Source organism: Talpa occidentalis, unplaced genomic scaffold (genome assembly GCF_014898055.3).
Source record: "Talpa occidentalis isolate TD23 unplaced genomic scaffold, MPIMG_talOcc4v2.1 talOcc4.5, whole genome shotgun sequence".
In the NCBI taxonomy this organism is placed as follows: Eukaryota; Metazoa; Chordata; class Mammalia; order Eulipotyphla; family Talpidae; genus Talpa; species Talpa occidentalis.
Window position 1 is genome coordinate 89,649,366 of NW_023604861.1, and position 13,121 is coordinate 89,662,486.

Consider the following 13,121-nt stretch of genomic DNA (forward strand, 5'->3'; position numbering starts at 1 on the left):
GAATAAATCTCTAGGCTAGAACACCTGGACTCCAATCCTGGAAACAAAGCACCAAAGGTTATCACCAATTCTGAAGAAACATGCAATGACGCAGGTGGGCAAGCTGTTAGGTTAGCCCCTTGCACATCTCCAGCGAACATTTACTAAGCATATACTTTTTACAAGATGTCTGAGGATTGGTCCCCAAAGCACTTGCAGTCTATTCAAAGAGAAAAGGTATTTTATAAAACCCTGCTATCAGAAGTGAAAAAAAGGCAACAAGATACTCAAAGAAGAGAAAAATAATCAACATAGAAGATTCTTCCTACAGTGCTCAGAGAGGACTCTGTGTCAAATACACACACAAGTCTACTTGTAAGAATTTCACTGTCTATATGATAACTCTTCTGCATCTTAGCAACTTGATAAATGTTGATGAATTTTGAGCCCATAGACCCCAAATAGACACCCTATTATTTTCCTTTTTTTAAAAAAAAGATTTATTTATTTATTTATTTATTTATACAAGCACTGGGTACAGTCAGAAGAAGCGCAGGAGGGTGAGAGAATTCACCAGAGACAGAGCGGGGAGCAGAGCAGGCAGAGGGACCGAAGTACACTGCTGAGGGGAGCTGCGGGCGGAAGGAGAGGTCTGTGCGCCATGTGGGACCCTCACCGGCAGCCGGGGATCAAACCAGTGCTGCAGAGTCTGCGGGCAGCTTCGCAACCCAGTGCTGAACCACTGCGCCACTGGGGAGGCCCACCCTATTATTTTCATTAAAATGTGTAGGTTGATCACAGACCCTTACCTACACAGCAGTAGAGGTGCAAACAATGTACAGAGAAGGCTCATTAGCTTGGAATGACCCAGCTGTGTTTCATTCATAGGCCTTATTTCTTTACTAATGAGCCGCTAAGCCAGATAGAAAACCCTGAACTAGTCTAACCCCCTCACTGCAACTTTGATCTTTAGGCAAATTACTTACCAAGAAAGTAACATCATTAAGTGGAAAAGTTTAGAGGAATCATTCATTTGAACTTACTCCTAACAAGTATGCTACCTTTGAAAACCTTTAAACTCAGGGAAATATATATATATATATTTATATATATATATATATATATATTTACTGAGATATATATATATATATATCTCAGTAAGGAATATATATATATATATATATATATATTCCTTACTGAGAGTGAAACATCAGTTATGGATACACAAATTTCTGATTATGCAAACTTCCCTTTTAATCACATTGACGTTACTGCTACTGCCTACTAGCAATGCTTAAAATATAATTTTTCTCTCCAGTAGCAATGAGGATTTTCTACATTCCAATCCCTAGTGTTTCAGAGTTCCCATTATAACCATTTGTATGGGGTCCCATTGACAAGACTAAGAATAATTGTAACACAGTAATAATACTCGATGGTGTATAAAGAGCCTGATGCATAAAAAAATATGCAGATCATATGCACTTCTAGGGGGTTTTAACTACCTCCGGAATACTTATATAGGAACTCAGAAGGCTCTCACTATTCCTTGCCTGTGAAACATCCTCTGTGTCATCTGAGACATATCCCTCCTTCACTGCAACTATAATTTCCTCTTCCATCTTTACCTTTTCATTTTAAATTTAGGCTCCCCTGCTCAGTTCTTAGAACTCTCCCATTTGCGATGCCTTTTGATGATGAGGCAAACAAATGTTTTAATTTGGCATGTGTTAGTAGGTAGTCCTCTTGAACTACATATTTGCATTTTTAAAAGAGTTTTGGAAGTGGTGCTTTTCCCCTGTGAAGGAGTGACCCTTGTAGTAAGAATTTCAGGAGCTACAGAAGCCTACTCAGGGTCATTTATTTGGACTAGCCGTTTTGAGTTTCTGTGTTTCTAATCAGCTGGGTGCTGCCAGGCCCATTGTACATAGATCCTGCAGACTCTGGTATTGTTCTCACACCCTCTATTCGGCTAACTTGTTTGTCAGAAACAGTTTTATTTTTCCATCACTTGTATTTGAAACTTTAGTGTTGCCTTACACTCATTTATTTTGACTTCCCTGGTCTCATTACTTCCAGAAGAGATTGCATCAACCCTGCATCTGGCCACTATCTCTGTTCTCTCTGTTTTGCTCTGACTGGACAGAGATTTCTGCAGTGGTTATGGGCAGTTGACTGCATTCAGAAACTTGTGATGGTATATCTAGATTGCTACTTCATAATAAATTACACAGAATCTCTCCAATGAAATTACTCCATAAACAGTAGGAGTCCCCCAAATTAGGAATTTTGTGAAGGGCCTCCCTGGTGGTGCAAGGGGTTATCTCATCACTATCAAGCTTCTGCTAGCCACTGTGGCATGAGTTCAACCCCTAGCCAGGGAACTGACCCACATAGCACAGCAGACCTCTCCTGTCTCACCTGCTGCTCCTCTCAGCAGTGTATTTCAGTAGATCTACCTGTTCTGCTCTCCGCTCTGTCTCTGGGAATCCTCTCAACCCCCTGCACCTCTGGCCTACACCCTATCTCTTGTATGTATAAGTTAAATAAATCTTAAAAAAAAATTCTGTGGATATGCAGCTGGTGAAGGCTGGGTGGTATTCCTAGATCATACTAGTGTAGTAGAAAGACATAAACCTACTTCAAAAGAGCTATAGAAGTTCTGAGAGAGGGTCTCCCCTGGTGGTGCAGGCAGTTGAGCACAGCACTGTGAAGCTGTCTGCAGCCTCTGCAGCACTGTTTCATCCCAGCCAGCTGGTGAGGGTCCCACATGGCGTGGCAGACCTCTCCTGCCTCGCCCGCTGCTCCCCTCAGCAGTGTATTTCTTCAGTCTGCCTGTTCTGTTCCCTGCTCTGTGTCTGGTGAATCTTCTCACCCTCCCACACATTCGCCTGTAGCCTGGTTCTTGTATGGATAAATGAATAAATCTTAAAAAAAAAAAAAAAAAAAAAAAGTTCTGAGAGATCCTCAGTGCAACTTCTCATATTGGAATTAATAACAGCCACATCATTTATTTGCAACTTAATCTCTTTACATTGGTTATCTCATGCAATCGTGACCCAGGCAGTCTGAAGAAGGACTGTTATTAACTGAATCTTATTTTTGAGGCCATTGTGTTTAGAACAACCATGCCTTACCCATTGTCAAGCACCTAGAAAGAACCCGTGCTAGGATTCAAAGCCCTGCATCCTTACTCTAGATAGACAAGGAAACCTAGAGGCAGGAAGGGTTTGCTCAAAGACCCTACATCTACTTGGGGGCATCTACCTGCCAGGCCCATGGTCTCCAAATTCAGCATATGCCTGCTCACCGAATCTCTCCTAGTGAAATTCCACATTATATTTTCACAAAGAAAACCAAAGAGAAAACATTATTATAATGGGTGCTACTAAAAACAGCAGAAATAAAACAGAGTGAGTCCTGCATCCTAAAATAGTTTCATTCTGCCAGGACAGTACCCTGATGGTAGGAACAGAATGCCAAATGAGGAGGTTCTGGCAGTAATATACCTGATGTCTACCATTTATTGTTCTCACACACTGAGCCACATTTTGCCCTAGTCACCCACCCAGAGAGGCAGTTATTATCCCCGGTAAGTGCTGGAGTCAGAATTCATTAACATCCCTGTCTGTCTGGCTACAAACCCCATTTGGTCTATACTATCCTTGTATGGAGGAAAATCATAGGAGACACAACGTGGCAATGAAAAGCCCTGCATGATCTGATCCATTTGGTACATTGAGAACATGAAGTTCCATTTATGGACATAAGGCTTCATTGAAGCTTGGCTTATGAGAAGTCATTCAGACATGTAGATCATAAAACAACACCTTTTCAGAAGAGGATGCTAAAAAGAGTCTGGATTTGCGAGCAAAATCATTCTAGAAGACAGAATCAGCTAGGGACTATATTCAGCTGCCAATTAGTTGCATAAATAACATGTCTTCAAAAGGGTGTTTATTGCTGATTCTTGTAAAAAAGAAGTCCAGGGATGGACATCATCTTGATGGTGATGTGTTGTCATCAATGTTCCGGTCCCTTCTGTCTCTTAACTCTGACATTTTCACACTGACATCTATACTCGTAGGCCCAGCTTCTCCATCTCTTCCTTACTCCAGGTAGGAAAAGCAAGCAAGTGCTTGTCAGCATAGCATCTGCCCAGTCAAGTTTCCTTATAGCGCCATCTAATGCTTTTGCATTATATTGGCCATCTCTTTCTTTTTTAAAAAAAAAAACTCTGGGCCTCCCAGGTGGCACAGCGGTTGAGCCCTGGGTTGCAAAGCTGCCCGCAGTCTCTGCAATGCCAGTTCGATCCCTGGCTGCTCCCCGGCCACCAGAGGAGGGTCCCACATGGTGCACAGACCTCTCCTGCCGCCCGCTGCTCCCCTCAGCAGTGTACTTCGGTCCTTCTGCCTGCTCTGCTCCCCGCTCTGGCTCTGGTGAATTCTCTCATCCTCCCGCGCTTCTGACTGTACCCAGTGCTTATATAAACAAACAAACAGATGAACAAACAAACAAAACTGAAATGATAGGTTTGTTACCTGGCTGTCCTAAACAATATAAACAATATAGTGATTTTATAAATGAAGGTCCAAGAATTGATTGGGCAACTGGCAACCTCTGCACTAAGCTTATGGATATTAAAAAAAAAATCAAAAATAGAAGTGAGAAAAATAATATATCTGATATAAATACTACAAAATATGTTTAATTTTAGGTGATACATACAATACATTTCATTTCATATAATCTATAATATGCTTATGGAATGGAGAAATTTGAGAATACATTTACCCATTTGTTAATTTACCAATTTTCTTTCCATATAGCTGCTTCTAAATCATAATGTTGGAGCCTGAAATTACCTGATCCAAAGGAAGTGGCTCACAGGGAAATCATTGAAGGGGTGAGAGATTTCGAAATTCTGGTATCCATTATTAATATTCACGAGTCTCTTAGTTGACAGGCACTGAGTTGGGCCCTGAGGGGTCCCTGGGAACAAGACAAACACAGATCACACCCTTAATCACTGCCCAGACTAATCATGTATTTCAAAAACTTTTCTAGCACTTTGAAATTATCCACTGGATGTAGCCAGTGTTTCTGAGTGAAAATATTTTATTTCTTTAAAGCTGCAGAGAAAATGGAATTGGATGTCCATTCCTTCAGTCAGCAAGTCATAATAAGCACCCGACATACATTTAGAAGAGAATTTGGACTTACAGGTGTTTATTCAGACATAGTAGCCGCCCTTTCTACTTACACTTTCAAAAGTTGACAAGTGGTTTCACAGGCCACTGATTCACTGCAGTGTAGTGTGGAGTTACTGACATGGGGTCATGTTACAGAAATCAGAAGGTACAAAGAACAGTGGCAGGAAGGGAACTGGGCACTGGAAGGGGAGAGCGATTGTAATAAAAGGCCAAACAAGGAAATCCATGAACACATGTTTGAAACAAGCCTGTCATGTGCATGTCTTGTGCACATGACAAAAAATCTGTAGTAGAAGATTGCATCACTAATAAATATATGCATTAATCATAAACTGTCATGAACAATACACAGAGAAGGAGGAAATGGACTCAAACAGTGTCCTCCTCCATAGTGACAGCATTGTTTTAAACATTTCATTCAGCTTGTTACATAGTTCACAGGTGCATATTTTTTTCAAGGCACTGTATTTCATGTATCAATGTTTGCTTGCAGGCATCGGCATTACTCTTCTTGGAAGAGTAAAATTCAGATAACATTTTTACCTTTTCTAAAAAATAAACTTAATGGTTTTTTAATCATTTGAATCTTAACAAGCAGTGCATATTCCTTGATTTGGAAAAATTAACAGGTTAGAGAAAGTCTTTTTCCATCACTCAAACATACCCGTTTTTCACATTTCTTATAACTCCATTCTTCTATGTGAAGATTTTATTGTTGTTTTTTTTTATGTAATTAGCATCTTATGTGTTCAGTTTTCTCTTTTAAATCTATGACAATTTAGCTCTCCATTGCAAATCAGCAAGCATTAAATATTTTGACTTATTTATTCTATTATATTTATTTCTTTGGGTAATAGATATTTAGTTCTATACTAAATTTTGGAACCAGAAGCTAAATAAGTTGCCAGCCCCACCTTCTAGAAGCACAGAGAAAATAATTTATCCCACGGATGAGAAGAGTGCCCATCACATTCCCCTACCGAGCACCGTGAATCCAATGGTCTGTATACTCTATTAGTTGAGAGTCACGAGTGGTTCAATGGTGGCTCTGTTGTATGGTGCATGTTATGACAGTTCCACACCAAATGCTATAAAAGCATAGAAAACGGGGAGGGAGGATCCTAAATTAGACCTCGGGGTTAGGATGTAATGGGGCCTGGGACAATGTTGGGCTCATTTTCAAAAAGTTAGGCCAAAGGGTAGAAAAGGTTATTCTAGGCAGTGGGAAGTTCGTAGTAAAGGAAGGGAATAAAGTCATCTTGGTTATAGTCCCCATACAATTCCCACCCCCCTTGTTTTGATCCTACTCCAAGATGAAAATGCATACATTGTGCAAAAATGAAAAATGATGTAAAAAATATATAAAATTTAAAAATGGAAAAAAAAAACTTGCACTAACTATCAGAGCCTTCTGTACCATCGAGACTAATATTCTGTCCACCTAGATAAGGGAGCTTAGGAATGGAGAGATTAATTTACTAAAACTCATGTAATGAAAGCCAAATTGAGAATAAGAATTATGTCTCTTATCTCTACCTTATCAGAATGGCAGTTGTTGCCAGAGAGTGGCTAAATTAAGCCTTCCCTCTCCCATTTATATTTAACACCAAAAGAGCAGAATGATCAACAGCACTTCACAGTAACAGAAATATTTGTGGACTATTTTGGCTCACTGTGTTAATTACACTGAGAACTGACCTGAGAATTTATTACTTTGTACAGAAAACTGAGTCTTACTTTGGCTAATAAAGAAGTTTTTTACAGTGTTTCTTAAATTCACATATCAAAAAATGCATATCTCAATGATACCTAGATAAATGCCTTAGTATAGCTCAAAATCAGATATAGCCAAGCGTCAATTAGCCAGAACCTTACAGCTCTCTGTTATAATTTAATTTTGCTTTTCCTTTTTGGAGAGGGAAATATAATATAGTGGTGCTTTATCAGATAACAAGCTAATAACATGCCAGACACTGTGTTCTGAGCTGCCACTGTGCTGAGAACTCTTTGTTATTTTGAGTACCAAGGGTGCCCTTTGGGAGCTTATAGTTTAAACAAGTCAGCAGAGATTTATTTGAGAACGTCACTTCCACGGTCAGCACACAATGTGCCAAGACTTCTATTGTTCTGCAGAAACACTAAAACTAACATACACAGTAATTCATATTATTCATAGAAGATACCAATCATCAAAGGCAGATGTAACTATGTTCTGGTGACCTGGAGGGAGAAGGACTAACTTAGCTAGAAACAGTAAAACAACCAGAATCCTATACCTTAAGAATTCTGATGTGTCAATTTTCTAGCATTTGCAAATTATACTTTCACATTATATTAGTCAGGGCTTAAAATACCTTCAAATACACTTTAAATCCTACAAAAGCAGAGATTACTTTCAGATTTCGAGATACTTAGTATGTTAAAATATAGTCATTCCTGAAAAGATTCATCATCAATTCTAACAGAGAATTTGACTCCTTCCTTAATGACTTATTTTTGTTACTGAAAAACTTTTCATTGTTGGTGATTAGAGGGTTACTCTTACATGTAGATGGGCCACATTTCCTCATTAGATTTTAATAGATTGTGTATCAGAATGGATCTAGGATTTATTTTCATGTTTTCCTGAAACTAGGGGTTTGGAGTTCTCATTTTCTAAAGTTCTTAAAGCAATACCCTGCAATTGTAATAATGCAAAAAGTGTTGAGATAAGAGGCATTTTTTATAAAGCAGTATCCTCCTTGTAAAGGAGTAGTCTCAAAAACAAAACACATTCAGATTTTGCATCACTGTGCAACTTGTAAGTCATTAGATTGGTTTCATGTGTAGATAATTTTCTTTCAAAATAAGTTAATGCCATTAGTATTTATCAGGTTTGCTATGTACTGGGTTCTGGGAGGTGGTTCAGTTATAAAGGATTTATAGGATATAGGCTGTCCCCACATCATTTATAAATCCAGCATCTAGGTGATGAATATAAAAAGGCCATATCATAACATGGGATGAGAACCCCAAATAAGATGGGGAGGGGGATTAGAAAGTCTAGAAGAACTTCATAAAAGGAAGTCCCTTTTCTATGAATTTGAAGAGACAGCTTATTAAGTCCCACAAGATGAAGGTGGTGAATGGAACAACATTTGAAGGGAAGACAGCAACAAGGAATGGCATGGCAGTTGGGACTTCCGGTTACCTGGATGACTGAGGCACCCTATCCCTCTCCTGTAGGAAAGGTGTGCTTGGGTCATGCAGTGGTTCCTGAAGTCTCTTCACTACACACTATCATGCCATGTGCATACTAGGGAGTCAATAAATATTTGCTTGATGAATAAAAAGAAGACAAGTTTAGAGCTAGACTAGACTCTTCTCCAAAGACATACAGATGATTAACAGAAACATGAAGAAATGTTCATCATCACTTATCAGGGAAATGCAAATATAAACCACTATGAGATGCCACCTCATGCCTGTGAGAATGGCCCATATGAAAACAAAACAAAACAGAAACAAGTGTTGGCAAAGATGTGGAGAAAAAGGAACTCTCTTACACTTTTGGTGAGAATGTAGACTGGTCCAGCACCTTTGGAAAACAATGTAGTGGTTTCTCAAAATATTAAAAGTAGGTCTACCATATGAACCAGCAATCTCTCTTCTGGCTATCTACACCAACAATGCAAAAAAAAACCAAAATAAAACAAAGCAACTATTCAAAGGAATATATGCATTCCTATGTTCATTGTAGCCATGTTTGCAATAGCAAAGTCATAGAAACAACTCAAGGGCCCAAAACAGATGAATGTGTACACACACACACACACACACACACACACACACGCACACATACACACACACTGGAATACAGTGGAATACTACTCAACTATTAGAGAAAAGGTGAAACCTTGCGATTTGCAACAACATGGATGGAACTGGAGGAATTATGCAAAGCAAAATAAGTCAGAAGGAAAAGGAAAAATGCTGAATGATTTCACTCGTGGACTACAAAAAATCAGAGCAAAGGAACAGACAAAACCAAGTGAAAACAAACCCTAGAGATCTGGCTCTAGAACTGAGTCTACCAGAAAGGGTGGGTGGGGGATTGAAAACAAAGGTGGGGGGGGGGAACTTCAATGAGCTATGGTGGGGAATTATGGTTGTGCTTTGGTGATGGGTGTGGTGTGATAACTTATATTTGTAGAGGTTTGGACCTATAACCCTAAAACATATACAGTGTTATAAATTCATGCTACCTGGGCCTCTTCTAGTGGTGCAGCAGGTTGAGCGCAGCACTGTGAAGCTGTCCACAGCCTCTGCAGTGTGGGTTCTCAATTCTCTGCCAGCCAGGGAGATACCCACATGGCACGGGCAGACCTCTCCTGCTCACCCATTGCTCCCCTCAGCAGTGTTTTTGGTCCATCTGCCTGTTCTGCTCCCCGCTCTGTCTCTGGTGAATTTTCTCACCCTCCCACGCCTCTGGCCTGTACCCCAGTTCTTGTATAAATAAATAAATCCTTAAAAAAATTCATGCTACCTTAATAAATATTAAAAAGTAAAATAAAAGAAGATAAGTTTGTAATCAGAGCCACCGTTATTAGGGGTTTACAAGAATGAGATCCCTGTGAAGAACTGTCTAGTGACCTATTCCGTATTCCATTCATCTTCCTTAAGACAAAACTAGCCACAAAGAACCCCACAATACCACCATGGATGCCAGCTGGTGAATCTTGGTGCCCCATCCCACCAAGTTTACCTAATAAATGAAAATTAAATGTTGGCATTTCATTGTGTGAAATGTGAATAAAAGAGTGTTCGTTTAAGAAGGGAATATAACCTAGTGGTTAATAGTCAGTGCTCTAGAGGTAGATTGCTTGGATTCAGATCTTGGCCTCACTAGAGTTGGTTTTGTTAAATGGGAATAATGACAGTTTTGACTTGATATTTGTGATAAATAAATGATTTAATGCAAGAGGAGTGTTGCAAACAGGACCTGGAACACATTATTATTAGTAGTAGTGCTATTATTATTGTTGTTGTTGTTGTTAAAGGAGAAGATAATGATGTGAGAAGACTTAAGCTACTATAAGTAGAAGAAAGAGAAAGCAGTGTATTAAAATACAAACAATCTATATGTTTAGTCTAGGAAATTACTGGTGAGTAGTAAACATACTTAATTTAACCTATTAGTGCGATAATCGCTATCATATTATGAATATGAGCTATAGAAGTTGGAAATTTTTATTTGAACAAGAAAGGTATCATGCAAACTTTAAAATGCAGATGTGTTTGAGAAAAACAATATGCACAAAGAATTTTTGTATTTCAAGTCACAGTAGGATATTATTTATACTTCATATTGTAAGCTGCAAGTAGATTACGACCCCCAAGGCTTTTTTTTTATATTTGATAAGGGAATAATATGGGTGGGTTTATTGCCTCTGTAATTGTGTAAACGTCTTTCATATTTGAAAATACTTCCAATCAAATAGGAAAGTTCTAGACAATCTCTTTATGTGGAAAGTGTTAGTCTTGTGCGTGAGTTATATAGGAGACCATTTTAACTTTCAGAACTGGCATTTGTTTAGATTTCAGTAGAATAGGGTTCATTAAAAAAGAATGAGGAGACCTGTTAACTTCTAAGTACTTGACAATGCTAAAAAAAAATAGGACTTCCAGATGATGAATGTTTTATAACTTTTCACATTGTATGTGATTATTTGAATATTATGACCTAAATGGTTTTTTAATGTATTAACCATAATTTGAAGAGGTTTGACTTTTATAAACTTTTACAGAAATATTTTCAGAAGGTAGATTCCTAGGTGTCTCTTCAAGCAATATAGTTATATGCCTGAAAATGTAAATAGAAAAGCAAATGTGTGCTTCATAATTATGGAGTAAAGAAAAAGTTAATCTCAACTAAAATGTAATTTGTCGTTACATGTAAGCATTAGCGTTATTACTTAAGATCAATAAGGATTTTGTGAGAGAAAACATGATTTAGGTGTTGTATTAAGGAAAATGTGCTGGCATCAGAGAAGGCATCGTATGCGAGGGAAAATTTTATTCATTAGGTACAAAAAAACCGCACCTGCAAATATTTGTCCCTTTCTCTGAATTTCATATTGAATCTCTAGGGAATTCAATAGTGTGGTAAATGTAATTTGTAGTTCTTTACAATTATGTTCTAAATAGATGAAGTCTAAAGGGAGTTTGCCTATTTGATTTTCAAATTTGCATCACTTAAAATCCAATCAGACCAACTGTTCAGATTTTTATTAGATATGAAATACATGAATGGGTTCAAGCTCATACTGTGTACTGAAAGAACATCTCTGATTTTATGGCAGGCCTTGTGGTTCAACACCATCCCTGTAAAGACTGCTTGCGGATGACTTGAATCTCTATCATATTGTACCCTTCGATTTTCAGTAACCAGTGTTTTATAGGCCAGCAGATTGCCTTTGATTTTTGAGAATTTGTGGTAACATATTGAGTTTAACAGATTTATGCAGAAATGTAAAATAAAAATAGTGTAGCGGGCGCTTGGGATTTTAGAACACAGAGGGGATTAGGTTTACAGATGGCTGGTAAAGATAATGGCATTGAGTAATTTAGCCATGTAAGGTAATCTGTTGTTGACAGAATACATTAACATTTACCCGACATACACAGGTGTTTGGGCTGTGCAGTACATGCGACTCGGAACAAGCAATGTCATTTGTGGTGTGAGTCTTAAGTTTGAAATCTTTAAATCATGCCTGGGTTAAAAGATTTATTTCAGGGAGATATGCTAAGAGCTTGCCAAAATATGCTATATAATTTATTCAGCTCCTCTGCCTTTAAAAATCATCATTCTTTGTTTGCTACTTGATAAGATCCAAATTTTCTCAGAATTTTTAAGGGCTTCTCATTTAATTAATGGCTTATTTCTAAAAAGAGTCAGAAAACCATGGATGTAACAACTCTAATTTCACAAATATAAACTCTCCTATCCATTCCCCTTCAGTAACAGTTCTTAGCTACATATTAGAACCTGCTAGGAAGCTTAATAAAAAAGTACAAAGGATGGGATCTACTTTCAAAAGTGTCTCGGGTGATTTGAATGTAAGAAACAGTTAATAATCTCTGTCCAAGAATCACATTTATTATTACCACTGTTATAATCAATACCCTCCCAATTTTTGTATTTCTCCATCTAAGCTATCCTACCCTATAATGATCAGACAGTCTTCCCCATACAGTCTTTGAATTCATTCTTTGACCTTTCCAGGACCTCTGAGGATCCTGGTGCTAACTTTGCCATCTCTGAACGCAGTTTCCTGAGGTCCTACATCTTTTGGGCCACTTTCCCTGTATCAAGGCATCTGCAGTTCTGGGAACATCCCCAGTCAGCTATTCATTTCAAAGGCTTCAGGTGTTCTGAGCTCTAGGCCTTTCCTTCAGGCTGAACTTTTCCTGGAATCTACCCTTTACTCTTGCTGCATCAGCCATCTAAACCCAAGGTCACTTTTAAGGTCTCTGTACCAAATTCTTAGAACCCTCCATACCCTACCCCTTCTATAAGGAAAATATTGTGTCTGTGGTCTCCACACCACCTAACTTAGCATTCCCATTGCTTATTTTTATATATTGTTAGCTGATTGCTTCAGATTGTCATGGGTTTTATTTCTTCCATCACCCTCTTTATACTAGTTACACCTCTACTAAGCCAAGCTAAGCCAAACCAATCCAAATAACAACAAAACCCTTTATAGTGATGGGGAGATAGTAGATAATACATAGTTGGTAAATGATTGTGTCCAAAATAAAAAGGTAAAAAATTAATAGTGAGGGTTGCATAACTCTTTGAGTATACAAAATAAATAAATAAATAAATAAAACCCATAGAGTTGAACACTTTAAAGAAATGTGCTTAATGTTGCATAAAGTATATCT

General features: G+C 38.2%; 1 protein-coding gene across 7 annotated transcripts in view; it reads left to right on the plus strand.

Annotated features, from left to right (window-relative positions):
• The window catches only part of CTNNA2 (catenin alpha 2), a 1,153,910-nt gene that overhangs the window by 401,429 nt on the left and 739,360 nt on the right, over window positions 1–13,121 (plus strand). Inside the window, exon 1 of one of the 7 annotated variants that reach the window (XM_054701784.1) lies at window positions 9,951–10,336. The exons of the other annotated variants lie outside the window; for them this stretch is intronic. Within the exon in view, the coding sequence (XP_054557759.1) occupies window positions 10,314–10,336 (23 nt within the window). The 5' untranslated portion in view covers window positions 9,951–10,313. Of the gene's footprint in view, window positions 1–9,950; window positions 10,337–13,121 lie in introns of those variants that run through there. 7 annotated transcript variants of the gene reach the window in all.